This window comes from Oryctolagus cuniculus, chromosome 2 (genome assembly GCF_051225735.1).
Source record: "Oryctolagus cuniculus isolate XC-2025 breed Fujian yellow rabbit chromosome 2, ASM5122573v1, whole genome shotgun sequence".
Classification (NCBI taxonomy): domain Eukaryota; kingdom Metazoa; phylum Chordata; class Mammalia; order Lagomorpha; family Leporidae; genus Oryctolagus; species Oryctolagus cuniculus.
In genome coordinates this window covers 113,826,018-113,853,989 of record NC_142868.1, presented here as the reverse complement: position 1 = coordinate 113,853,989, position 27,972 = coordinate 113,826,018, and the positions used below count along the sequence as shown (strand labels likewise).

At 48.7% G+C, this 27,972-nt stretch overlaps 1 protein-coding gene across 8 annotated transcripts in view; it reads right to left on the bottom strand.

Annotated features, from left to right (window-relative positions):
- AFF3 (ALF transcription elongation factor 3) overlaps positions 1–27,972 on the bottom strand; it is a 598,401-nt gene that overhangs the window by 76,072 nt on the left and 494,357 nt on the right. For 6 of the 8 annotated variants that reach the window (XM_051842640.3, XM_089325977.1, XM_089325974.1 and 3 more), the window contains one exon: positions 19,997–20,037. In XM_051842640.3, the coding sequence (XP_051698600.2) occupies positions 19,997–20,037 (41 nt within the window). The remainder of the gene's footprint in view (positions 1–19,996; positions 20,038–27,972) is intronic. The other 2 variants (XM_089325975.1, XM_089325979.1) reach the window with 1 other exon arrangement.

Genomic DNA, 27,972 nt, shown 5'->3' with positions numbered 1-27,972 from the left:
CATGGGGAGACTTTAGGGTGTCACATGGGACATTCCAAAGAAGCACTCCATTAGGATTTTAAAACCTTAAAAGAAAGGCCTTTTCCAATGCCCACTAAGGGCAGGAACTGGTTTGCACATCCCTGGAGCCAGGATCTGGTACATCATTTGCAGGGCCCAGTGCACATTGGGAACGTGAGCTCCCTGTCCAGACAAACAGCACCCATTAAAACAGAAAGGCCATTTTTTCCCCCATGGTCTCCTGATTGGTCACAGCATTTTCATTTGCTATTCAATGTCTCCTTCTCTTGGTATCAGGATACGCCTTGAGGTGAGTTCAGACCCTCACAGGCACCTGGGCGCCTTACCCTGCAGCGTGGCACCTGTACAGGGGCCCTTTCCCCCTGACTGCAGGTTCCTCTCCTGCCAGCCTAGAATAGGCATGCAGTGTTCTGGCTGGGACTAGCAAAGCAAAGCCATGCATTTCTGCATCCCAACAGCCTAACCAACACGGGAGGATATGCACTGTGCAGCCAGCTTGGGCTGAAGCACTGCGGCCGGGCCCCAGGCCTGTGTGCCCTATCCTGACCCGGCATGCACCACTCCCCAAGCGGAAGAGGGGCCAGGTGGGTAGGGGGGCCAGGGCCCAGGTGAGGCACATGGCTGAGAACCCATCCCGGGACGTGGATTCCGTGCAAGTTGAAGCTCAACACACTGGTGCACGCTCCATTCTCCCTTTGGACCTCCCTTACGAAACACAAATTTGGGGTGTGCATTCGGCATATTGGTCAAGACACTGCTTTAGACACCTACATCCTCTATCTGAGTGCCTAGGTTTCAGTCCCCGGCCTACTCCCAATTCCAGTGTCCTGCTGATGTGAGCTCTGGGAGGCAGTAGGTGATGGCTCAAATACTTGGGTCCCCGCCACCAACGGGAGACACCTAGATTAAATTCACAACTCCCAGCTTTGGCCTGGTCCAATCCTGGCTGTTGCAGGGAGTGAACCACTGGACAGCAAATCTCTGTATATGTTTGTCTGTTTCTATCTGTCTGCCTTTCAAAATAAATAAATTTAAATCTACAGATTGAAAAAATATATTAGGATTTTCAAAATGGCCATCACAGAGCGTTAAGCCAGGTGGGACCCTCTAGCACGAGTCCCTGAGAGGCTGTACAGCAGCTGGCCCTAGGGGAGCCGTGGGTTTCTTTGGCCTTCGTGCCCCTCTGAAATACAACAACTCAGGTGCTGGCTGTGTGCCAGGATCCGGCAGAGCCCGGGCTCCCACTATCATCTACCCAGCTACTTCGTGGCTTGGCTCCCCAGAGCTTCTCCTAACATAAAAGTGGAAGAATATTCCCCAGACTATCTCCAGGTAACGAAGGTGGTGACAGTTTTAGAAACATACAGATGGCTCTGTGGAGACAGGATTTTAAATAAGCCGGAGTCCCATGTAATTAAAATAATTCCGAGTTAAAATTACCACTTCAGTAATTGCCTTTATAATATTTACTACCACCGCCATTGTGTAACCTATCTCATTAATTACTGTTGGAAAAAATTAGTCAATGAATAATTAATACAATGTGATAACCAAGGGGGTAACAGTGCTTAAGGAATAGAGCTTGAAATGGAATGCCACCCACTCCCGCCCTGTTCCTTAGGACTTCGAGGCCCCAAGGCTGAAATGACAGGAGAGGGGGAGGCCCTTGGCCCATCACCTGCTGTTAGCAGAGGTCAACAGAAAGGTCTCGTTAGCCTCGTCCCAGACGTGGAAACAGGTCTGGAATTCTTCTCCGTGGCAGCAAGAAAGAGCTCCCACTTTATCAAAACAGACAGCCCTTGGCACAAATAACTCAGCAAAAAATACAAATCTGAAAGTCGCACCAGAAGGTCAGCCCGGAGCTGAGGCTGCAGTCGCACGGGGTCTACAGAGAACAGGAGGGGGGTGGGGGCACCGCGGGAGCTCGGCCTGACGCCTCCCACGCTTGCACCACGCATGGCACACACTGCACGCACACACAGCCAACACCCCGATGGACAGAAAAGCCACAACGGTTGTGCATTGTTTCCGCCAAAAGTGACACGCTTGTTCTACTGTCTGAAAAACAGAGGAAACTAATTTCCCAGGAAGTTCTCTTGAAGGGTGACAAAGAATTTCGACTTCAGTTGCATTCACGGTTTATAAGGCAGATGGCTCTTCAACAGTCGTGCCATTTTCTGATGGAATTGCCAACAGATACTTCAAATACTTCACCAGAACATTTCTTTCTTACTGAATGGGTTTTCAATCAAAAAAAATGGTCTGTGTAGGTTTGTGCCAGATAAGATACAGGGCATCTCGAGAAATTTGAATTTCAGATAAATAATCAACAAGGAGTAGATTAGTGACACGTCCAAGTACTTATACTACAGCATTATTCATTCATTGTGCCTGCATTTTACCCTGGAAGTCTTAGGCTTGTGATCTTACGCATCCACAAGTAAAACATATGGTGCGGGGGATGCTTGTCGCAAGCACCGAGCACACACTCAGGGTGTCTTTGTGGATGAATGACTTATGGAAGATGAATGACACTTGGAAACAGCACGGCACAGAACAATGCACGTGAGATTTCTGACTGGAAATTCTGCAAAGTGTCTTCTGGGCTGTATGACAGGATTCTGGATGGAGTGACAGGGGAGAGGATTAATTACAACTTATCAATGATGGGGAAGTTTGGGGGCCCGTGAATTCATATTTCAGGTCGCTGGAGCCATATTTTAACAGTATCGTAATGCAATAGACATTGCGATGGAAGAACAGTCAGAAGATAAAAGAGAAGCCGTGATACAGTATCAATCTGAGTCTCTTTCAAAGTCACAGAACTCTGAGTCGTAATATTTCCCTTTAGAGCTTTTGAATGGATTGGAAAGGATGAAAGGCAAGCCTATGTAACCACTTTTTTTCCAATGAAATAAAACCTGTTTACATCTTGGTGACTGAAACTCCCTCTGGCTAATTTAGAACTCTAACGTGGCCACAATAAGAGACTGGGATTTCTATAAAAAGAAATGTACCAGCAGCGTCCCAGTGCAGGCGCACTGATGGCTAGCCACTGAAGGGTCTTCAGTGCAAAGTGGCCAAGCTCCGCCCAGCCTAAACAGCATTCGGTGGCCTTTGGACAACAGAACAGGCTTGGTATTAATGCTGGAGTAAGGCTTGGTATTAATGCTGGAGTTTACTAAAGGCGAGCGTGCTTTGTGGTGCTTGACTGAAAGCAAGCATTACCTGTAAGTTTGGAGATCATTTCCCAAGGTCATGCTCATTGTTGCAGCCAGCCTTACTCTTAGGCGACATCAAAGGTAGAAAACTCCCTTGGAAAGCAATGTGTCTTCCCTGGACAATGTCACCGAGACCTTCCTCTGTCTTGGAAGCAGTCTGCCTTTTTTAGGCCTGGGAGATGGGGTGGAGTCTTAGCCAACTCAAGCTGAAAATGCCTATGGACTGAGTGACTTAAACAACAGCCTTCATCCTCACACTCTTGAGTGGAAAGCCCAAGATTAACGTGCTGACAGATGGGGTTCCTGGGGAGCGTCCCCTTCCCGGCACGCAGGTGGCTGTCTGCTCGCTGCGTGCTCACGTGGCCTTGTCTCTGGATCCTCCTCTCCTTACGAGGATGCCAGTCTCTCTAGGGGGACACTTCCCTGTCACTCCTTCATTCTCCTCCAAAGGTCCCGCTTAACTGGGTCACACAGGCAATTAGGGCTTCAGCATGTGAATTTGGGGGGTACACAGCATTCAGCTCAGGACAGATGCAGAGTGGACTGCCCCAAGTGGCAGCAAGTGGGCCAACACCTCAGAAAGGCGACCACTGCAGCTCGCTCCTGGAGGGGAGCGCTCCTTTCTTTTAGCTTGGCCCCCCAGGATTTTAGCATCCAGACCTCCAGTGGACGATTTTCATCAGAAAGTTCATTGCCAGAGGCAAAGACAACAAAGGAAACACAGCACAAAGCTTGCATAGGAGAAGTTAACACAGAAATGCTAAACACTTATATAATGGCAATGCTATTAGAAGGCTTAAAATAGTCCATAAGGGCCTCTGGGAACACCTATGATGGAAATGTAGGGGCCAGGAAGTCTTCTTGATAGAGACTAGGCCCCGAGTAGGAAGGATTCCAGGCCTGGGGAGAATTGCAGGGGCAAGTGCTTCCACACAGCTGGGAGCAAAATGGCCAAACCTGGTCAGGTGTGCCCTGGGTCCACCCGCCAGGTACTGACCTTGGGGAACATGAGGCTTCAGCGGGGGCAGTGGAGATGAATGCAGGAGGGCACTGCGGGAGGAAGCAGCCACTAGCAGGTCTTGAAGATGGGGACGCTCTGGGGGCTGCCGCAGAGGACCCAGAGCAGCAGGCTGGGGAGTGGGCTCCTGTGTGCAGGCGCAGGGAGTCCCTGGGTGCCTGATGCTCCTCCCCAGCCTCCGAAGTCCCCGGAGCAAGCAGCCCAGAAACTTCCACGAGCCCTTCTCGCCAAAGAACCCCAGCTCCAGGTCAGTGGAAGGATTCAGTTGGGTTTCTCTTTATTGGTGGCCCAATTCTTGTGGGAACTGCCACCCATCAGCGCCCAGTCCAAACATTGTCCTTTGAACTTACCCCCATCTGCCTGCCAAGACATCAGTAGTGGTAAAATACACACGACATGAAACTTACCACTGTAACCATTTTCAAGGCTTTAGTTCCACGGTGTTAGGTACACAAACACTGTTGTGCAATCAGTCTCAGAAGCTCTTCATTTTCCCAAACTGAAATCCCATGCCCATTAAATAGCACTTCCTCATCCCTTCTCTCCCCCCAACCCCCGTCTTCTGGAGTCTGTGAATTGGAGCAGCCTAGGTACCTTCCAAAAGCAGAAGCATACAGTAGCTGTCTTTTTGTGCCTGGCTCATTTCAGTAAGTGTAATGTCCTCAAGGCTCATCCATGTGACAGAGTTTCCTTCCTTTTAAAGGCTGTATAATATTCCATGGCATAGATGTATCAATTGTGTTGGCTCATTCACCTGTCGTGGACACATGGGTTGCTTCTACCTCTCGGCTCTGGTGAATAGTGCTGCTATGAACCAGGGTGCCCAAACATCTGTTTCATGTCTCTGCTTTCCATCCAGCATGGGACTACTCTGGATCTCTGAGGAACCACCATCATCTTTTCTACAGCAGCTGCACCGTTTTACCATTCCTACCAACCGTGAACAAGGGTTCTAATTTCTACAGAATTTTCCCAGCATTTATTGATCTTCAGTTGCTGTCCCAATGGGTGTGGTATTTCATTGTAGCTTTTTAAAGATTTATTTATTTATTTGAAAGGCAGAGCCACAGAGAGGCAGAGGCAGAGGCAGAGAGAGAGAGAGAGAAAGAGGAGAGGAGAGGAGAGAGAGTCTTCCATCCACTGGTTCACTCCCCAGATGGCTGCAACCACCAGAGCTGCGCCGATCTGAAGCCAGGAGCCAGGAGCCAGGAGCCTCCTTCTGGGTCTCCCACGCGGGTGCAGGGGCCCAAGCACTTGGGCCATCTTCTACTGCTTTCACAGGCCATAGCAGAGCGCTGGATTGGAAGTAGAGCAGCCAGGTCTGGAACCAGCACCCATATGGGATGCCAGCACTGCAGGTGGCGGGTCTACTCACTATGCCACAGTTCCAGTCCCTCATTGTAGCTTAAAACAGGATGCTTTTAAGAGAGAAGGAAACACTACCCATGATTTTACTGGGGCATGGGCAGGGATTGAGGTGCACTATAATCAGTTCGGGGAATCACATAGGGAATGCTGCCCCTGTGCCCTCCTCAGACTCCCAAGGTCTGAGATGGAATAGAGATACCGATGCCCAGAGTGCCCGGCTTTGTAGAAGAGCTCCCAACAAGCCCTCTGGGGCCCCAGTGCCTGCTTATTGCCTACCCAGCTACCCAGGTGTTTGAATTCCCCTTGCTGATCACTCATCAAGGAACTCCAGAAGTTCATAGAAAATGGAAATAAAAGATAAGTGACTTTACTACAAAATTTTTTGAAATTCGTGCACATGAGTGTTCTTCAAAAAATTAATGGAAAATGTGTGTCATTAAAAAATAATCATGCCTGCATTTCAAATTTTTTTGCATCGAAAGTAAGCTTATCTTTGGGGCCATTTTGTGGTGTAGCAGGTAAAACTGCCACCTGCGATGCTGGCATCTGATAGGGGTGCCAGTTTGAGTCCCTGCTGCCCTACTTCTGATCCAGCTCCCTGCTAATAGCCTGGGGAAAGTAGCGGAAGGTGGCCCAACTCCTTGGGCCCTTGCACCCACGTGGGAGACCTGGAAGAAGCTCCTGGCTCCTGGCTTCAGCCTGGCCAAGCCCCTGCCATTTCGGCCATTTAGGGAAGTGAACCAGCAGATGGAAGATCTCTCTCTCTCTCTAACTCTGCCTTTCAAATACATACATACATAAACATTTTAAATGAAAACTGCCATGTCAGTGACTGCTTTTTTGACATAACATTGACTATCACTGCTCAATTGTGTACCTAATCACATTAGTCACTACTGGAGAGCAGTCACCTGCCATTGCTAAAAGGGGGTAAACGGGGGTGAGGGAGAAAGGCGTGGTTCACTTTACCCTCAGCACTCATCAAGGTAATCAAAGGGCTGACAACAATGCTATCACCTGACAGATGAGATAAACAGATTCTGAAAAACAAATTCTGGCCGGCGCCACGGCTCACTAGGCTACTCCTCTGCCTTGCAGCGCCAGCACACCGGGTTCTAGTCCCGGTTGGGGCACCGGATTCTGTCCTGGTTGCTCCTCTTCCAGGCCAGCTCTCTGCTGTGGCCAGGGAGTGCAGTGGAGGATGGCCCAAGTGCTCGGGCCCTGCACCCACATGGGAGACCAGGAGAAGCACCTGGCTCCTGCCTTCGGATTAGTGCAATGCGCCGGCTGCAGCGTGCCAGCCATGGCGGCCATTGGAGGGTGAACCAACGGCAAAAGGAAGACCTTTCTCTCTGTCTCTCTCTCACTGTCCACTCTGCCTGTCAAAAAATTCTATTCTGGGGCTGAGCACCAGCCGCTGTGCTGGGGGTTGAGATCTGGCGAGCCTAAGAAGGAACTCAAGGTCCCGGAAATGAAGCAGCTCCAGCCAACAGCGCTGAGCGCCACCAAGAGGCAGGCGGAGGGAGCTGCACGGGCAGACGGAGGGGAGTGGACTTGGGGAGATGTTTGAGCTGTGAGCCACCGTAGGGGTAGAGCAGGGAATCTGGGGGTGGGGGCAGGAAGGAGTGGACAAAGGGAACTGTTCCAACCAGAAGGAACAGCACAGGTGGGAGAATGAAAACTTCTGTCCTGGGAGTCACAAAACGTGTGGGACAGAGCCGAGGCTCAAAGGACGCCGAGCTAGTTGGTGGAGCTCCCTCTGTTGTGCCCCCCGGATACCCAGGGTCAGTGTGGCTCCCTTTGGCCTGGAGCTTCACTTCGCAGCGCCCACCCCCAAAGCAACCATATGTGGGGAAGGTTCCGGAGAAACACCGAACGATTTTAAGTCTCAGGAAAGAACGTCGGCTCGGCTCTCCTTTTCTCATCGAATAAATCTGTTTCAATGTGACCACCGCGCTTTTGAAGTGTTTTGCCTTCTATCTTAAGTGAACACAGAAGCTCAGCTGGACTCCCTACATCTATCTATGTCCTTGGATAGAAGAGGACTGGGTGAGACTCGTTCTACAGGCAAGCCCCCAGCAAGCATCCACCCACCTGAGCGGGAGAACAGAGGAGCCCTTGGCCCCATGAGAGGCGCTCAAGCTTGCGTGCTATAGGCACGACTTGGGACAGAGTTGGATTTTGCCCTATTGGCAGGGGATCCGGTAGGGTGGAGAAATGATACGACTCTCAGGCAATCAGCTCCGTCAGGTCCTCCCTGCCCAAGGCCACACTGTGACCCACAAGCCTGGGTCTAGCTGGCTCCACACCTTGCTGTGTGCACTCAAGGCCTCAGTCCCCCTATGTGTAGAATGGGGATAATGACACTTGCACCAGAGGGTGTCTGGGATGAAATGGGATGTACAGCAAGCCCCAGGGACAGGACCCAGGGCTGCCAGCATGAGGCCATGGGTGCGGGCTGGTGGGTACTGGGCCTACAGTTTAGGACATTGGTTGGCTGCCAGCATGAGGCCATGGGTGTGTGTGTGTGGGGGGGTACTGGGCCTACAGGTTAGGACATTGGTTGGAACACTCACATCCCATGTTGGAGAGGCTGACTTAGAACCTCAGTTCTACTCCTGATTCTAATTTCCTGCTGGTGTGTACCCTGGGAGGCAGCAGCTGATGTGGGAGACTCAGGTTGAGTCCCTGGCTTCTGGCTTTGACCAGCCCCAGTCCTGCCTGTTGTGGGCATTTGAGGAGTGAACAGAGGATGGGAGCTTTGTCTCTTTCTCCCTCTTTGCATCTCTAATAAACAAACAGATAGATCGATGGGTAAGTGGCCACGAGGCAACAAAATGCCCAAAGACAACCAGGCCTTGTGGGAGAAGGAAGGGTTATCACCTGGCTCTGTGGTCCTCTTCCAACAACAGCAGAGGCCCAGCCCACATCTTTCTATTAAAGAGCTCACGGCTGGGGCCATGACTCAGAGACAGCCTGGACCTCTTTCCCATACTTCCTCAGATGACTAACTGTGCTCACATAGTGTCCATGGCCGTGTTTTCCTTGGCTCCTCCCAGCACCAGGATTAGCCAGCTGAATCAGGGTGACTGTCTCCATTTAAAGATGAGGAACCCTGGCCTGATGTGGCTCCCCGACTCTCTGGCTGTGAACAGAGGCAACAGGGCCATTGGCAGGCCGAGGGGACGGCTGCCGGGGCTTCAGACTCTTGGCCTGGGCTGGACTTCATCAAGCTTGGTTCCAGCAAGCAGGTCAACTTGGTCTGAGATGGATGAAAGGGGCCACGGCCTGCCCTCTCCAAGTAGCTGCTCTGCCCTCGGCGCACTGGGCATGGCTATGCTGAGTGTGGGGGAAGCAGACAGAGAGGAGACTCCAGCTCAGACCTATGGGAGGATACCGCGGACAGCCGGCCCGGGACAGCACTGGGAGGGAGCGGGACGCAGTGGGAAAGGTCAGGGTGCTCCACTTCACGGGGAGCACGTTAACCTTGCCACAGCAGCAGGGGGGCTCAGAGGGCTCCAAAATGCAGTCATCGCGGGCGGCTGATCCAAGGCTGCCTCCGAGGGCGGGTCCCAGGAGGCGCAGGCCTGCATCCAGAGTCAGCAGCTGGAGGGGTGCTCACTCCAGCTGGCTCTGTGGCTCGTGTCCTGACAGCCAAATGGCCCCGGGGCAGGACGGGTCCAGGGTGGGAAAGGGGGCGGACAAAGGGGAGGGGGAGGTGCGGCTCTGAAAGGCTCTTAAAGCCAGAGGAAGAAGACGCCATGGACTTCGGCCAGTGTTGTCCAACAAAAGGAGATTTAAAACAGAACAGAGCTGCACTGGCAATGCAATTTAAATAAACTCCCATCTAAGCAGCTAAGTAGTTTGGTTTTAAACAAAAACAAAACAAAGCAATAAAAATGAAACAGAAACCAAAACCAGGCCCGCAACACCCCAGTCTATCTGTTGGCCTTAAACCCAGTCGCCAACCACAGATGTTCCTCCATCTGTACCTCCACGTCCCGCGGGCACAGACAGCCCGAAAGACTGGGGCATCGGCGGCTCAGTAACACACATGTGCACTTCGAATGCGACCCTCTGGTTCGCCTTTGATTTTCCCGTCACATATATTCTCTGTGGTCCTTGAGTTTCTTTTAGGTTCAGTGCCACTTCCGAGATCTGGGTTGGTGAGAATGATGGCCACGTGTGCAAAATGACACAGGCTTTATCTCCCCCACGGCATCAGCTGGAAGCGTCTGATGAACTGACCACCACCAGCCCCGCGTAGGCAGAACAAGTTCTTGACTTTTACTCAGAAAGGCACAGGTGTACAAATACACCTTACAAATACGATTTTTTAAAAAAAAGAATAGGGTAGGGGCCGGCGCTGTGGTGCAGTGAGTTAAAGCCCTGGTCTGCAGTGCCGGCATACCATATGGACGTCGGTTCGAGTCCCGGCTGCTCCACTTCCGATCCACCTCTCTGCTGTGGCCTGGGAAGGCAGTGGAAGATGGCCCAAGTCCTTGGGCCCCTGCACCCATGCGGGAAGACCCGGAGGAAGCTTCTGGCTCCTGGCTTCGTATAGGCACAGTTCTGGCCATTGCCGCCATCTGGGGAGTGAACCAGTGGATGGAAGAACTTTTTCTCTCTGCCTCTGCCTCTCTGTAATTCTTTCAAATAGATAGATAAATCTTAAAAAAAAAATTAGGGTAGATCGCAGTGACAAATATTGAAACCTATGCTAAGCACCCAGTAGTTTTATCTCAATTCTAACTTTGAAATGTCATGTGTACAGGGTCCATTGAAATTTTTTTTGGATCTAAATTTAAGTAAAAATGCTAATTAATCAGACACGTGAGACAGAGTATACCACTGCTGTTCATCAAGAAGAGACAGCCACGTGGTTGTTCAAAAAGAATGTGACACAGTGACAAAGACTAAGGAAAAGTGGATGGGTGGCTGAAGCATCTTACCTCCAGTAGCTTTAGCTATTTAATCTGAGAAGGTGAGCTGTGAAGAGGGAACACAGTGTGGGATGGCGCTGGGTCAAAGCCAGTGGCTAAAAGGATTGTCCTACTTCCTGTGCCAGTGACTTACCAAGAGCCTGGTGGACCTGGGAGTCGCCAGGTAGCTTTGTTTCCTCGTGGTCACAGGCACCCAGCTACAGGAGCAGGGCAGGGACGATGGGCTGATCACTGTCTGGATGCACCCCTCCACAGGGGGCCAGGGCTACCACCAGGGCTCTCTCTTCCAGTAGCAGAGAAAGCAAGGAGGAATGGCCAGGCTGAACCTCCGGCACTCTAGCGGGGGAGGGAGAGAATGGTGGCCACCCACTCCTGCACTGTGAGAAAGGAAGCCATCCTGAGAACTTCGAATCCTGCGCCGGGCTGAGTAGCCCTTATCCAAATACTTGGGACCAGAAGTGGTTTGGATTTTTTTATTTTTTAAATTTTGGAGTATTCATATTTACATAGTGAGATAGAGATATCTTGGGGATGAGACTCACATCTGAACACTCAATTTATTTATTTATTTTTATTTTTATTTTTTGACAGGCAGAGTGGACAGTGAGAGAGAGACAGAGACAGAGAAAGGTCTTCCTTTGCTGTTGGTTCACCCCCCCAATGGCCGCTGTGGCCGGCGCACCACGCTGATCCAAAGCCAGGAGCCAGGTGCTTCTCCTGGTCTCCCATGCGGATGCAGGGCCCAAGGACTTGGGCCATCCTCCACTGCACTCCCTGGCCACAGCAGAGAGCTGGCCTGGAAGAGGAGCAACCGGGACAGAATCCGGCGCCCCGACCGGGACTAGAACCCGGTGTGCCGGCGCCGCAAGGTGGAGGATTAGCCTAGTGAGCCGAGGCGCCAGCTCTCAATTCATTTATGCTTCATAAACATCTTCTGGACATAACCTGAAGGTAATTTCATGCAATATTTTAAAATCATTTTGTGCATGAAATGAAGCGGAAGGAAATTTTCCACTTGTGTCATTCTGGCAATCAGAAAGTGTTAGATTTTGGAGCACTTTGGGTTTTGGATTGGGGGTGTTCAACTTTATCTCCAGAGAGATCCATTTATTTCTTCTTTTCTTTTTTTTTTTTTTTTTAATTGTGGTAAAACACACACACCATAAACTTGGCCATGGTAACCAATTTCCAGTGTATACTTCAGCGACATTAAGGACATGCACACTGAATGTGCTCATTCTGCTTGTTTCCAAGGGGGCCTGGTAATTGTGTGCATTAACTCAAGGGGTTAAAGCTCCCTTGCACCCAGAGCCCCTCCTGCTGCCTCCTCCTGGGCCAACAAGTATGTATTAATCCTTAGACATCCCCAAACCCTCTTTGCCATTTTAAAGGGCTATTAACGGCTTTATGCAGCTCTTCTTTATTTACTCAAATGACTGTAACTTCTTCCAGCCTACTCTCTTCCATTGTTTAAAATACATGTTTGGGACCTTTTAAAATGTGTATTATTTACCTGTTAGAACTCAACAGCTTCTCTGGAGCCATTCCATTTTATTGTGGAAATTAGCACTAGCGGGGCTTTTTAAAGCTGCATGTGGACCTGACAGCCTACGCCTGCCCATGTTGTTAATACAGCTGCTGGAGCAAAGAGCCACCCAAGGGGTGTGAGGGACACGGGCGTGGCAAGGAGCAAGGGGGCTCAGGGGCTCCATTCCTACAGGTGGTCACATTGAGCCCTGCTACAGAACAGGGACCCACACAGCATCTCTCTCTCTCCCCACAAACCACAGCAGTTTCTACCGACGCTTCCCTATGCTACCTGAGAAGTGCTGCTTGCTTCTGCAACAGTAAGCATGATCGACCTTGCAATGAACAAAATGAGGCCAAGTCTTTGGACAGCAGCTGGAAAAGTGTCAGGAAATGACTTTTAGGATGCTTTTTCTGTCTGAGCCAAGTAGGAAGTCAACTCTACAGGCATGGCATGTACCTCGCCCAGTACCAGAGACTTGTGACTTGGGTTTCGGGGAGAACAGGTTCTATTAGAACGTGCTACAGATAGGCGTGCTATGAGCCACACAGCAAGGAACTCTCCCTGGGGATTGTTGATACGTGTTTTTCTAGAATGTCAAGGTGAAAACTCGGTTACTGTTTCAGACATTAAATTGTTTCAGTGATTAATTGTTTCAGACATTAAACCAATATTCTATTATTTTCCTCTCTTAAGCCTCTTTGTAGGACTGAATAATTTTTAATTAATTAATTTTAGAGACAGAGATAGCCAGAGTCCCTGGAAATGATTTCCTATTTTAAGCCCCAAGTCGCCATTGTATCACTACAAAGCACCGATGAGTCATTCACTCACGTGTCCCTGGCTTGCTTTCATTCAGCAAATACCTGATTATACTGCCTCATTCCCAGCTACCACGCTAGGTGCTAGAGATAAAAAGATAACCAGGGACGAGACAATGTTAAGATGCAAACTATGGCCCAAGCCACCTGCTCTACTGCTGTCAGAAAAGGGATGAGAGAACCCCACTGGCATCGAGTCCTAACTCTCTCTCTGCCACCCTGTGGCTCGAGGTGTCTCTTCACTTGTATAAGCCTCAGTTTTCTCATCTGTAAAATGGGTGTTCCCTTTCTGTTGGGGTTATAAGAGTAATAAGATAAACAGTAGATATGATAGTGCCTAAAGCTCTTTTCCACAGCTCAAGGTTTTTTTGTTTTTTTTTGTTTGTTTGTTTGTTTGTTTTTCACAGGCAGAGTGGACAGAGAGAGAGAGACACACAGAGAAAGGTCTTCCTTTTGCCATTGGTTCACCCTCCAATGGCTGTCGCGGCCGGCGCGCTGCGGCCGGAGCACCGCGCTGATCCGAGGGCAGGAGCCAGGTACTTATCCTGGTCTCCCATGAGGGTGCAGGGCCCAAGCACTTGGGCCATCCTCCACTGTACTCCCTGGCCACAGCAGAGAGCTGGCCTGGAAGAGGGGCAACCGGGACAGAATCCGGCGCCCTGACTGGGACTAGAACCCAGTGTGCCGGCGCCGCAAGGTGGAGGATTAGCCTAGTGAGCTGTGGCCGGCTAATTCTGAGGGTGTACTACAAAGCCTGCTTTATAAGGAGGCCTTTGCTTTGGGGAGAATGTGGGACCTAAAGGCACAGTTGACCCAGACCTGTCATTGTGCTACCTTAACATCTTCAAGTTGGAAGCGTAAACCTTTCTGAAAAGTGCCCCTCCTTTTTTTTTTTTTAAAAAACCCCTTTAAGAAGAGACCAGCTATTAGTAGTGCCTGGCAATTCTGACTGTCTCTTCACACTGGCAGGGACTGAGCGGCTGGGAAGGTTCTGGCTGGTCAGCTCCAACATGTTCCCTTTGCTTGGCTGAAGCTGGTCGTGTGGACAAGAGGTCAGGAAGGTGAAGCTGAAGACAGTCCTCCTGTCCTGCCCTCCCCACCTTGCTATGGAATCACATCCAGCTTCCACACCCCGCTCCTTTCTGGACACATTTTTTTTACCTACATGGAGATAAAACTCCCTTAATTTTAGGTTCTTTCTTCTATACCTATTTAATAACACCCTCCCCCAAGGGGAAACATGGGTACCTGATGCAGGAGATGTATTTGAGAAAAAGCAATTGCCTGAGCAGGAAGAGGGCCTTTTCCATACAAAGGCGACCCCCCTCTGGAGGGTGAAGCCATGAGCACAGGCACAGGGCTGCCTCTCACCACCGCACCCCCAGTCCCAGCATGACACCCCATACAGAGAGCCTGCTGGATGCACTCAGTAAATATTAGTGGAATAAATGAATAAACCAATGGCAGCTGTTTGGATTTCAATATAAATGGATCTTGGACCTGAGATATTGCCAGATGGGCAGACAGGTTACAGTCTGGCGATGCATCTCCAAGGCTATAAAAATGTGGCCACTGCTGGAGTTGCAGGCTGACATTTCAGAGGATGATTATATGCACAATTTAGCCACACGGCCATTCGTGCCCTCCGAGTGTCATCGCTTCAACAACTGCGTTCATGTTGGCTTTCTTGCTCATTTTTTTTTTTAAAGAACCATTTTTTGCAGCTTCTCCTATTTCCAGCTGCATGTGATTTATTCAGATGAAATTATGCTCCATTTTTATAAAACCCAAGTTACTACAAATGATGCTTGAGGTTTCACAGAAAAATATGAATTCCTGATCTGCTGCTATAAAGCACGCCTGCTCGCGGTGCGGCGGATCTGTCGCTCCGAGACAGATGGAAGTAGTCCAAGGCGATGATTAACTTCTTAGTCCCGGCAATTTCTTAGTGCTCCTCTTGCCCTAGATTTCAAGATTGACCTCCAGCGTCTCTGCAAATGCACAGCCGCTCAGCTTGATAAATCACGCGAAGCCCTTTTCTATCACGGTTATCTACTATTTACTACTTAGGAGGGGAAGTTAATCGTATTCAAGGCGCTTCATCTGCTGCACGCACAGCCTTCCGTCTCCCCAACAGCACTTTGCATATTTTCCACATTACCAGTGATGCAGCAGCTTCCGCCCGCCCTGCAGAGGGTTCACGCCAAAGACACACCTTTATAAACGAGCCTCAGGCTCATCTACCCCTTTTCTCCCCACCTCTCCCTCCCAGCATGGAATACGATGACCCGTGTGAAGAAAGAACACTGGGAGGTGCATAGGATTACAAGGAGTGGATAAGTAACAAGCACAGTGCCGCTTTGCCAACTGAGATTTTCTTGTAATTGGCTTGTTTACCCGGCCAAGAGTTTTTCCACCTCGTCCTGCTCTGGTTGTCCCCTTTTCCCAGTATTTGGGGGTACTAGCTGGCTCTCAATGAGATAAAACAAGGCAGATGAAACAATGCCACACTGAGGAGTGGAAGAGAACAAACCATGCACCATCCCTCCCCCATACAACCCTTCCCGTCCATGCAAGGCAGAAGGCATGAGTTAGCTGGGCTGCAGTTTGAATTCCCAGGTTGCCCTGCCACAGTGATCCCGTCAACCTGCAGTATTACTGTGGCTGTTCTCGCTGAAACGTGAACTCATTTAGGGAAAAGAAATAAGGCAAAAAGATTTTCTTTGGAAGTGATCACAGGTGGTTTTTTAAAATTTAGGTCAAGAAAGCATCAGGGCTTTAATTGTTTAAGAATGTATACTGATCACAAAAGACTTCATGAACCTAACTTCCTCTCTCCCACTCTCTAAGGTTTTTTTGTTTTTTAAATTTATTTGAAAGGCAGACAAGATAGACAAGACAAACAGAAAGAGATCTTATATCTACTGGTTGATTTCCCCAAATGCACCTAACAGCCAAGACTGAGCCAAGCAGAAGCCAAGAGCTTGGAACTCAATCCAGGTCTTCCACGTGGTTGGCAGCAAGACCTAACCATCTGAGACATCACACGCCGCCTTCCTGGGGGTGCACGGGCAGGAAGCTAGAATCAGAAGCAGAGCCGGGACTCAAACCGAGGCACGTTGATGTGGGATGCAGTGTCCCAAATGCCTACCTCAACTTCCTGAACCTTAAGGCACACAGTCTAAGCTGCCAGACGCTGGATTTGTGCTGGAAGCCTTTCAAGAAAATAAACTGGGAAACTCTGAGGGACGAGAAGGTGGACGGGACTGACCTCCAGAAGACATGTGGACATTCTCTAACCTCCAGCACCCCAAAGGGGTGAAATCCCTGTCCCCCCTCAGAAAGAGAAAGGGAAGCGATGCCTTCTCATCCTTACAATTGGCCTCATTAGGTTTGGTCTCAAAGCTCTGAAGGCAGCCTTCCTTACAGGGAGACAGAGACCAACAACCGGCTTCCTACACCCGTCCACCAACCCCAACCTTGCAACAAAACGGCTCTACTCTTGCGTAAGACTTTCTTGTGACTGGCTTGTTTACCAGGCTGAGAATTTTGCCACTTCTTCCTGCGCTGCTCGCCTCCTTTTCCCATTATTTGGGAAAGCAGTAAATCATCCTTGTGTACCTAGGCTATCAAGTTGAGGCCAAATCAAAGTAGAAATGGAAGAGCCAACTAGCAGGACACAGAGGCCCCGCAGGAGGATGGGGGCCTGTGCTGGCGTGGCCAGAGCCAGTGTGGGCTTTTCTGCCCTTTTCCAGAATTGCAGGATGCGGGAAGTCCATTTTCAGGTTTGAAAGATGTCTTTTTCCCTATGATGAATGTGGAAGTGCTGCCTAATCATGATGGAATTTTACAGAAAGAGGTGTAAGGGGCTGAAAACAAAAAACAGGTTAGCAAACGGAACTGTCTGTGAAAACACATGCATCACAGAGCAACGCCAAGCTCTGAGAAGCCAGCGGTATGGGGGGGGGGGGAGTTCCAGCTCGGGAAGGTGGGAAATCTTCACTCAACCCCATCCCCCTACCCCCGAGGTGCCTCTGAGAGAGAGACAGGGTATCAGGAGCGTCACACAGTAGGGTGACCCTGAGTCACCAGGGTCACTTTGCTAGAGAAAACTGGTTACTCGAAAGAATAACATGATAGATATGACATCAGTCACTTGATAAGTCAGCATTTTTTTTTTTTTTTTTTTTGACAGGCAGAGTGGACAGAGAGACAGAGAGAAAGGTTTTCCTTTTCCATTGGTTCACCTCCCAATGGCCCCTGCGGCTGGTGTGCTGTGCAGATCCGAAGCCAGGAGCCAGGTGCTTCTCCTGGTCTCCCATGCGGTGCAGGGTCCAAGGACCTGGGCCATCCTCCACTGCACTCCCAGGCCACAGCAGAGAGCTGGCCTGGAAGAGGGGCAACTGGGACAGAATACGGTGCCCCGACCGGGACTAGAACCTGGTGTGCCGGCGACGCTAGGCAGAGGATTAGCCTAGTGAGCCGCGGTGCCGGCTGTCAGCATTCTATAGACAGAAAAAACCCAAGCTCTTAGGGCAGGCATTTGGTGCAGTGATTTGCTAATGTGCTTCTTGGGAGGAAGCAGGTGACTGCTCAAGTGGCTGCATCCTCGCCACACACACAGGAGGGGAGGCCTGGACTGAGTTCCAGGTTCCTGGCTTCAGTGTGGCATAGCCCCAGCTGTTGTAGGCATTTGGGGAGTGAGTTAGTGGATGGAAGATCTCTCTCTCCCTTTCAAATAACTAACAAACAAACAAGTAACATGACTTCCCTTACTTATAAAAAAAAGTCCCGAAAATATGAGCCCAAATTAATTCCGTTGATGCTCTAAGTCATCATTTTGAAGGAGAGCTTAAAACTGCAGCACCGAATTATTACAAATAATATAACTTATAGAAATGACTTCCATGCCCTGAAATGAAAAGCCAGAGAGTAGGGCCGGTGCTGTGGTGGAGCAGGTAAAGCCGCCGCCTGCAGTGCTGGCATCCCATATGGGCACTAGTTCAAGTTCCGGCTGCTCTACTTCTGATCCAGCTCTCTGCTGTGGCCTGGGAAAGCAGTAGAAGATGGCCCAAGTCCTTGGGCCCCTGCACCCGCATGGGAGACCTGGAAGGAGCTCCCGGCTCCTGGCTTTGGATCAGCCCAGCTCTGGCCATTGCGGCCAATTGGGGAGTGAACAAGCAGATGGAAGACCTCTCTCTGTCTCTGCCTCTCCTTTTTCTCTCTGTGTAACTCTGCCTTTCAAATAAATAAATAAATCTTAAAAAAAATAAAGAAAACCACTGAAAGGCAGCCTTATAAAACTGCATCACTAGAACAGTAGCAGAAGTCGACCGATCACTGTGAAAGGAGCCAAACTCCTCCAGCCATGAACAGAAAACCCGCGAGGCTGACGGGCAGAGGTGCCCTATTATATTCAAAGAGAGAGAGAAGTTTACAGGAAGGGTGGTTGGTGGCGGTGGGAACCGTTGCTTCTGGGCAGAGAACAATCCTGTACAGGGTTTGGGTGACAGAGGAATGTCAAGGGCAAGGGCACAGCTTGCCATGAAAATCCATGCACATCTCCAACACAGGACAAAGCCCTGTGTCTTTGGGGAGGAAGCCTTTGAATGGACGAGCCCTAGTTTCTTTATATTTGCAATCATGCCTTCCAAGGGACCCCCCATTTTCCTTAAATAGGTTTTGGTTCATTTCCCCAAAGGTCATTGTGACATTTTGTATGTATCTATGTAGCTTTATTGAAATGTAATTTATAGACTATAAAGTTCACCCATTTAAAGGGTGTGATTCGTTGGTTTTGTTAAGCATATTAACAGGGCTCTACAACCACCACCCAAATCTAATTTCACAGCATTTCATCATCCCCCAAAAGAGTTCTTGTACTTGTTAGGAATGCCACAGCACTGTAAACTACGGGTTCTCCCTGCTTCTCAGTGCATTTTGTCGAAGGAATCGCTTGCTTAAGAAGAGAAATCAAAGGGAAAAAAGAAACATGTCTAGGAAAGGCATTCCTGTGTCCGATTTTACATGAGTTTTGATCCAGAGCCTCTCCTCCTTCCACCAACAGCCTGAGAAGCAGTAAGTCATCAGCTTTTATGAAAACCCCAGTAGCAACTCCAGTCGATCGCGGGCCAGCTAGTCTTTGAGCACGCAGGCTTGTGTGGTTGTCATGGGGAAGGGTTTTCCACTGAAATAAAAATACTCGGGCTCAGCCTGCCACCATCGAGAAAATGCTTTTCGCCCATGCCCACCAGGTAAGTCGCCTAAGTGACAGGTATTTTCCTTGGAGAAGCACTGAACTGGGCTGGTTTACGCAGTCAAATACTGATCACTTTACTAAGAGGAAGGGAGGGAGGGGAAAGGTTAGTGAGACAACACAGAGGCACCTGCCAGCCAGCGAGGGGATACTTGTAAGACTCCTGATGGGTCTTACACACACACACACACACACACACCTCACTAAGGAAAAAAAATCACCAAACCAAACCACAGGGTCTGTTCCACTTTACCCCTATCTCTCTGCTCCCTGGTCTTTCTGCAGTCTCTCAGGCAAAGTAGGATGTGCAACACAGCTCAAGTGTCTTTCTCGATGAGGCTTACGTCTTACTATCAGTAACGCAGGTGAAACTCAACAGTGCAAGCCAAAGCTAGCCGGGCCAACTCAGGTGCAGAGAACCTCATGCAAGAATCGAGAGCACCTGCTGACATGATACGGCAAAACCCGGCAGCAACCCCTCAGAGCAAAGGGAGCACTTCCGTCTGAAAAATGAGCCGAGCTCTCTGCCAGTTCCAAAGTCCATAATGCACTACGCCGTTCAGGCCTTTCCCCCTAAGTTTCTTGTCTCCTGTTTCACTGCACAACCAGGGATTCTTCATACTTTATATGAAATACAACAAGGCGATTTTTGCAGTAATAAACTCCACACATGCATGACAAATCCAAGCATGCAAAATGTTTAACATCCCAGTTCACAGATACTTTAGGGACAAAATCCGATTATGAATTATATGCCACAATAAATAGGGCTCAATGTTTCATAAAGCAATTTATAGTTCATAAAAATGACAAAATGTACCTGTCAGATAGAGCGCGGAGACCCGTTCTCTGGGCTGCCTGCTGGAAGAAAGGGCAGAGATGTTTATTTAATATTCTGACTTTTAAATTATGTGCTCAATCAACACTTTAAAAAAATCCGTACTACACACATTTTTGTCAGGTGGCCAAATTTTAAATTACTGGCAACGGTAGAGAGTCCTGTCTTGTTAGGCGAAGAACATTCTTGGTGCATTAACTGAAACAAGGCGCACCAGCCACCAGGGGGCGAGCTTGGGGCAGCGCCAAGTTCTTGACCTAGGTGAGGCTGGACAGGTCTCAGGAAACCTGGCAATGACCATAGTTATTTTGTTTTTACTCCCTGGAATCATTTTCCCATTCTTATATTCCGTTTCCTGTAAGAAAAAAAAATGTTTTGGTTCCTTACAAGTTTCTTTCCCCATGATGCTGGAATTTCTGACTTGCTTTTCAACTTCATTGAGAGACTTTATTTCACGGCTGGAAACTGGAACAATATCATGGGGTTATTGATTTTGGGGGGAATACGAATGACCCTGTGGCAACTTTTTTTTTTAATCACTTTAAAGATCTGTATTGAAATGTTTATGGGTTTGCTTTAAAATAAAACAGCATGGTGTCGGAGGGTGGGCCCAGCCCTGGGATGGTGACTGCTGATGTCAGATGGTGAGCTCTGGGGGGAGTCATTTATTCTGGGCATTTTTGTATGTGAAGTGAAAAAATTTTTTGCAATTTGTATTGCAAATGCACTGGTTTGGTTTTTGATTTTTCACTTCTTAGAGTTGGGTTGTGTGTGTATGAAGGGATTTCTGAATGGGGAAGAATGGAATGAAAAGGTGGTTTATTTTGGCACAAAAGTTTCTGATATCTGTGCACAGTTCTTTCATTTAGATTCCCCTTGACCTTTCTGAAGACCCCTTTTATATATGCACTGAAAATTTCCATGATAAACAATTAGTAAATAAAAAGACCTCTATTTCTCCGCTCGGTTCCCAGTTTTGTCCTCTCTTTTCCTTGTCTCTTGCCTATTCTATTTCCATCACATGCCTGCATCACAGGGCACCCCGAGGCTAAGGAAGATGAAGGGCATGCTGATGGCCATGGCTTCCTTGGGGTGCACCAGGAAATAAGCAGAGTGCCCGTGATCACTTCCACTTTGCACAAACCGCCTGTCCATTTGCTGTCTGCCAGGGACAGCAAAGTACTGCCCATACTGTTGCCTTATCACACCGAGACAGAAGACAGAACAAACTTCAGATTAGAAAAAATGACACATCAGAACCACTACTCCTGCTATAGAAACAAAACATCCACGAGGTGTCAGTTCCATGTCCTCCAATCAGTCCAATTTCTATAAGTGACACAACATTGATCAAGGAAGAACCACTGGATCTCATCAGCTAGGGACTGGGAGTCTGGCACCCTGGGACAGGTCTCACCAGTCATTTGTCTTGGGCCCTAACTGTGGCCCTCAACCATCGCCTCCATTTCCAAACTGCCCTCTCCTTCTCTGAAAGGGACGCGGGAGGATCCAGTAAGCCAACGTTACTGCCCCGTTCCTGTTCCCTGGACGCTGCGGCTTACGGCTCACTGTCCTGGCATTCTAGTGTCGCAAAACTACTTTAAGAAAGCACTGAGTTACAGTAACTGGGGTGCTTCCAAGTACTCGTGGAAAATGGAGATAAAGACCATTTATTTGGGCATTTTCGAATCTGTGTATGTGGGTGGGGGGCTTCAAAAAAATTGGCGGGAAATGTGTGGCATGAAAAAATGATGCATGGATTTCAAAGTCCACACCAGCTGCTGATGGGCGGCAGCAGCCACTGTCCCCCGGAGGCTCTGTTCTCATCCTGCAAGACAGCTTTCACTTCCGGCAGCTACACTGCAAAAGAACTACACTCTCTCTCCTCCTGACTCTGCTTGGCTGAATCGACATGAAGTGTTCAGAACTCCCGAAAAGAGGTGGAAGCTATTATTAGTCGTCTCTTTACATCAGATCAGCAGGGAGGCACAGGGGACAGAGTCTCCCTGGGGTAGCAGGCATCACAAGCGAGTTCCACTGAAGCCTCTGCCTTGGCCATGTGAATTCTCAGGCAGGGAGATGGACTCAGGCTGTCAGCATTTAAAAGACTATTGACTCTTTTCTCCCATGCCTTCACATACCTCCTGCTGACTTTTATGATAGGGAAAAAGTGCATGTTGATGTATAGCCTGCAAGAAAATGATTTAGAAAGCAATAGCAAAGCAAAGCAAAGACAAAACAAGAAACTGCTGCTGGACCACCGCTGAGCGCTTAGGAGTTGATGCCTTCCAGGTGGTGGTGCCTGCTGGGAGCGACTTCGCAGGACTGAAGTCACTCGGGTCTTCCAACACAGGGCACCTTAGAGAGCTCACGGAGAGAGGGACTTTAAAGACAAAGTTACCATTTTTTAAAAATGAGTTTTTAAAATTTATTTTAATGTATTTGAAAAGCAGGAAGATGGAGAGAGTGAGGAGAGAGAACACACACAATTTTCCATTTGCAGATTCGTTCTTCAAATGCCCACTATGGCCAGGGCTGCTCCAGGTCAAAGCCAGGAGCCTGGAACTCAATCCGGTCTCCCACATGGGTGGCAGGAGTCCACGTACTTGAGCCATCACCCTCTGCCTCCCAGGGGGAGCATTAACAGGAAGCTGAATAGGAAGTGTAGCCGGGACTTGAACCTAGTCACTCTGATATGGAATGTGGGCATCCCAACCAACATCCTAAACAGGTAAGTTTGATGCAAAACAAAACAAAACAAAAAAAAAAAAAGGAAAAATTTAACATCCATGCAGTTTTTCACGACATACATTTTCTGTGCACTTTTTGAGGATGTTTTGTATATACAAGTTTCAATTTTTTTTGCACCAAAACAAACTTGTCTTCTAATTCCAATTTCCACAAACTTTTTGAAGGCCCTTGTATAAGGTGGGCCGGAAGCCTGGAGCAGAGAACAAGAGGCCACTTCCCTATAGCAGACAGACAGCACTCTGGGACTGAAGGATCCTTCTGGACTATGCAACCAGGCTCCCCACTAGTCAGCACGCAGCATCTCTGTGTGTGTCCTCACTCATCTGCCTGCATGGTGCGCATTACCACACCCCCAACACAGTGCTTCCTGCTCTCATCAGTTGCTTGCACCACTATATTGTTAACGTCTGATTTGATTGTACGATTGAATTTGCAGTTACTCTACATTATTAAAAACTTTACAGAGAACAACTCACCATCCATCAAGAAAGGAGATGAGAATATGCTAAATATTTTAAATCATTCCTTGAGGGGAGTAATAAAAAAATACCCCTTTTGGCATTAGATTAAAATTGCATGTCATATGACAAAGTAAAGACCACCAAGATTATTTTACTGCCTCCCCTCTCACAAAACACCCTTCAGGTTTTGCACACTATTTTATTTTATTGCTGGAAAATAATAAAAGAAATAAACATTGGAACTAAACAGCAAAGAAAATAACCTAGGTGACTCATGATTGAAGTCTGAAAAATTACTCATAGTAAACTAGATGAATTGCCCAATTTCATTCCTTCAAGAGTTGTATGTTGCAGCAACCTTATTTTCTCTTCCTAAATCTCTCATCATCTCCTCCTCACAGCTTTCTTTTTACTCAGTTCTTGGCAAATTAGGTGGAGAGGGTTAATAGGAGGCTTCATTGATCTTTCTTGAGTTCATTATTCATTCATGAATGACTGAAGCTCAACTCCAGGAGACAAAACAAGCTTTCTGCCAGAAATAGTCATTTTCCAGGTTCTCCTTGAGAGATGACATCTCTCCTCTGTCTTTACTGTAGCAAGCTTGGTGCTTGGGAACATCATCAGTAGGTATTCAAGTTTCAATGTACGCTAAATGAATTACAAGTCACAATCTGTTATCGAAAGGAAATCAAAGGGGAAATTAAATGTCCTTACTGTAACTGAGTCGCGCGTAGAACAAGTTCATGGATACTGGATTTGGGGGGTGGGGGGGACAAAGCCAAGAGGCAGACACACAGAAGAGTCCCAGGATGACTCAATTTCTTACTCAACAGAAACAGAACTAACACCTGGACAGGTCTGTAATTCAATATGAAGGACTTACTATGTATAGACACTGGGCTCAGCCTGAATGACAGATAAAACAGACATAGCACTTGCCATAGCATGCTTAGAGTCTGGACATGGGGCAGACAAGAAAAGTCTCTCTCTCTCTCTCTCACACACACACACACACACACACACACACCCTATTCTTGATTACAAAGGCTATGACTGAAGAAGACAGGGTACTGTTAGGCTAATGAAGACAACCTCCTTTGGAAAGAATGATCAAGGTAGATTCACTAAACCAAAGAGTTACAAGGCTGGGATTTGAAGGAAAAGAAGAGTTATCAGATCAGAGAAATGGGAGTGGAAGGCAGAGAAATGGTTAGAGAGCCAAGACTGGAGGCAGGCCTAGACCCTGGCTCAGCTGAAGATCTGCAGAGGCCACTGCAGTGTGGTTCTGCAAGTTGTGGCCGAGAAGATAAGGACGATCCCAAGGGCTCTCTAGGTCAAGTGAAGGACTGTGGCTATCATCCATGAACAACAGGCAGTCCTTGAGGGTTTTATGTTATGGGAGCTGGATAAAGCAAGCATGGAAGCTGCTTGTATATTCTTCACAACGTCCTGGGGCCCCATAATAATTTTTGAAAAGAGTAGGAAGTGAGGAAGATGGCTTACATTCTGCAGCTGTCACTCTGGCTTCTGCATGGGGGAACGGGTTTGGGAGAGAAGGGACGGCATTTGAGGTCATGGCAGTCATTACAGGTAAGAGAAGGGCATGGCGACAGTGCAGATGGAGGGAGCCTGCATTTTATTTTGGAGGTCAAATTGAGGGAACTGGTGATTGACTGCATGTGGCAGGTATCTGGAATGAATTTCAGGTTTCTGGCTTCTATCTCGGGTCTGGATAGAGCAGCGGCTGCTGAAGACGGTGCAGGAGCAGGGAGGAGAAGTGGTTGTTTTGGGTGTGTGAAATTCTAGTTGCCTATCGAATGGGTATGTTGAATAGATAGTAGGATACATGAGACTGAAGCTGTTATATGTCAATAAAGCAAAACCCATCCATAACAGTCATGCAAAGGATGGTTTGAGATTTCTGGATGTACACTAGGTTGTGGGGAGCAACTTGGACTGGACTAAGTTACTGGAATTAAGACTTATTCTATGCATCTGCTCTCCCACAATATGGCACTGGGAGAGGAGTAAACAGCTTCTGCGCAGCTGCCTCTCGCCAACTTGAGTGATGACCTGTAGGAGCTGATCCTGCTCCTGATTGGAGGAGAGCAGTGTACTCGGCGTGTGGGTAGCAGAGTTGGGATTGGTGGAAGAGGACTATAAAGGAGGAGAGAGACAACATGCACCAGGAACATCTATCTGAAGGAACACCTGTGCAGCCCCCAAGAGAGCCAGCCGGCGGTGTGCCGCTCCCCCGCGGAAGTGGGGAAAGTGGCAGGGGGGCCCGCCCCTCCACGGAGGTGGAAGGATCGGTAGCCAACCTGGGAAGAACCAGCAGCAAACCTGGGAAGGGCCGAGCAGACAAAAGAACAGCGCAGGGTCCTGTGTCGTTCCTCCGTGAAGAGGGGGAGCAACACTAGGTTATCATTCCAAAAGAGGATAATGTAGGATTCAACTGCTTGGAATACATCTTTGGGTTTTCCTTCCCACATGTTGATAACCTCCATTATCCTGATAGGTTAATGACTGCTGCAGGAGGTATCAACCCATCAAAAATTGAAAATTCTGTTGTTAGAAAATACACTGAATATCCCTAACCCACTGAGCATCTCAGCAAAACTGTGTGATGTTTCCCCCACGACCTCAGAGTTGACGGGAGCTGTAGCTGTTACTGCCCAGCATCCAGGGGCTAGGAACACACAGCACTAGCCCGGGAAAAGAGCAACCCCCCAAATTCAAAGTATGGTTTGTCCCAAATGAGTACTGCTTATCCACCACTGTACAGTGGAAAACTCCCGAGTCACACCAGGACTATCATGTAGCAAGGGACCATCTGTATTCATCAACACCATCACAGCCAGTCTTAGTTCACTTGTGTTTTCTTGTTAACTGAAGTAGGCTGTGGAAAATTAGATCCAAACACATATTATTATGGGTAAAGATTTTACTTTTTTGCTGTCCTTTTTCCCAAACTGAGCCTTGTATTTGCTAAGTTACCTCACTGTTCAATTTTCTCCTTTATCTATTAACACATTATCTGCACTGTTTATCATTTTAGTCCTAGCTGACACATCTCCTAACTTTTTAATTTACTGTGCTTCCATTTAGTGTTTTTCAAACCACGTAGTAGTATCTGCAGGACAAAGGAAAAATTCTTACTTCTGCATCCCCCCTCCTTGGTAATAAGTATTTTGCATTTCCAGGTTCCTAGACATGGTGTCTAGAGAGCATTCTGTTCAGTACATTTGGACCTCATCTTGTTCTCTACAGGGCTCAGGCAGAGTCAGGGATGTCAGTCTAGCTTATCATCCAAGTAAGAACATCTGTGACAGGGATGGGGGATGCTACTACATGGGAGCCAGGAACAACAACTGACGCTGTACAAATACAGGCGACATCCAGCCCAGGCCCCGCTCTACCTCAAATCTGTGACTCTTCAAGACTGTGGAAGCTTTTGCCATCACAAATGAAAACGGAGCAGGAGAAACAAAGGGGCAGTGTGAGCACGTGCCCCAGGGGTCCTCCCCCACCTGCAGTGATGGCATTAGACTCCTCCCACACAGAGCCCAAGGGATACAAGACAGCCTGAGGCCAGAAGACTCTGGAGGAGGGCTGTGGGTCAGGAGGCTGCTGTGAGGCTGCTAAGAAGGAGAATGATGGCAGGGACACCCATGACTGTACGTTAGGCTATCATCCGGAACCACCATGCTGGCTGGGAAGTATGCTGGGAGACGGCCAGGTCCTGGGTGTGGGTGATCCTGCACCTGCCCAGCCCATGCAGGAGGTTAAGAGGGCATTCCACACCATGCCTCCTGGGAAAGACCTTGGTTGGGGACTCAGCACACTGGGACCCACACATGACCTGACTGCTGGCAGGTGGCAGGAGCCCCAGGTACATTTCCCACACCCCTGCTTCCTGTTGAGGGGCCTTGTAATTGTCAATCAGGTAGACAGCTTCCGGGTGTAGCCCAGACCCCTAAGGACCACCTGGAAGGCTGCATAGGCTCCGTGACCTTCAAGCTGATTGCAGAAGCACAGAGATGCCAGCATCAGCTTTCGCCTATAGAATTTGTGTTGCCCTGAACTAGCTACTCCCCTCTTTGCCTGCCCTTTAAAAGCTCGTGGCTGATTGTTAATAAATGGACATGTTCACCAAAACTTGTCTCTGGTGCTTCTTGTCAAAGAACGCCATTGCCCCACCATCCTGACAGTGTGGGCCTCGTAGGACAAGCCCGCACCTGGGGAGCAACCTGCAGGTGAAGGGGTGTGGCATCCCTGTGCTGCAGCAGGTAGCTGATGCCACATGGGCTGGAGGTAGGGAGACCAAGCATTAGCTCCTTGGAGACAGGAAGTGGGCACCAGCTACATTCCCGACCAACCCTGGGGAAGAGGTTCCACGAATAGCACGGAGCACACCAGTGCTTGGCAGATACCTGTTACTGGATGACAGAACTGTAAATGGGGAGTCCCTGAGGATGATGAGTTGGCCTTTAACTCATTCATTCATCCAATTCAGGCTCTTTCCAAAAACCTCTGTGTCACAGGAGGGGGCCACCAGACTGGTAACTGCGCTTTTATTCTTTGCCTCAACTTCTTTTTTTTATTATTTTTATTTTTTGTTTATTTTTTGACAGGCAGAATGGACAGTGAGAGAGAGAGACGGAGAGAAAGGTCCTCCTTTGCCGATGGTTCACCCCGCAATGGCCACTGTGGCCGGCACACTGCGCTGATCGGAAGCCAGGAGCC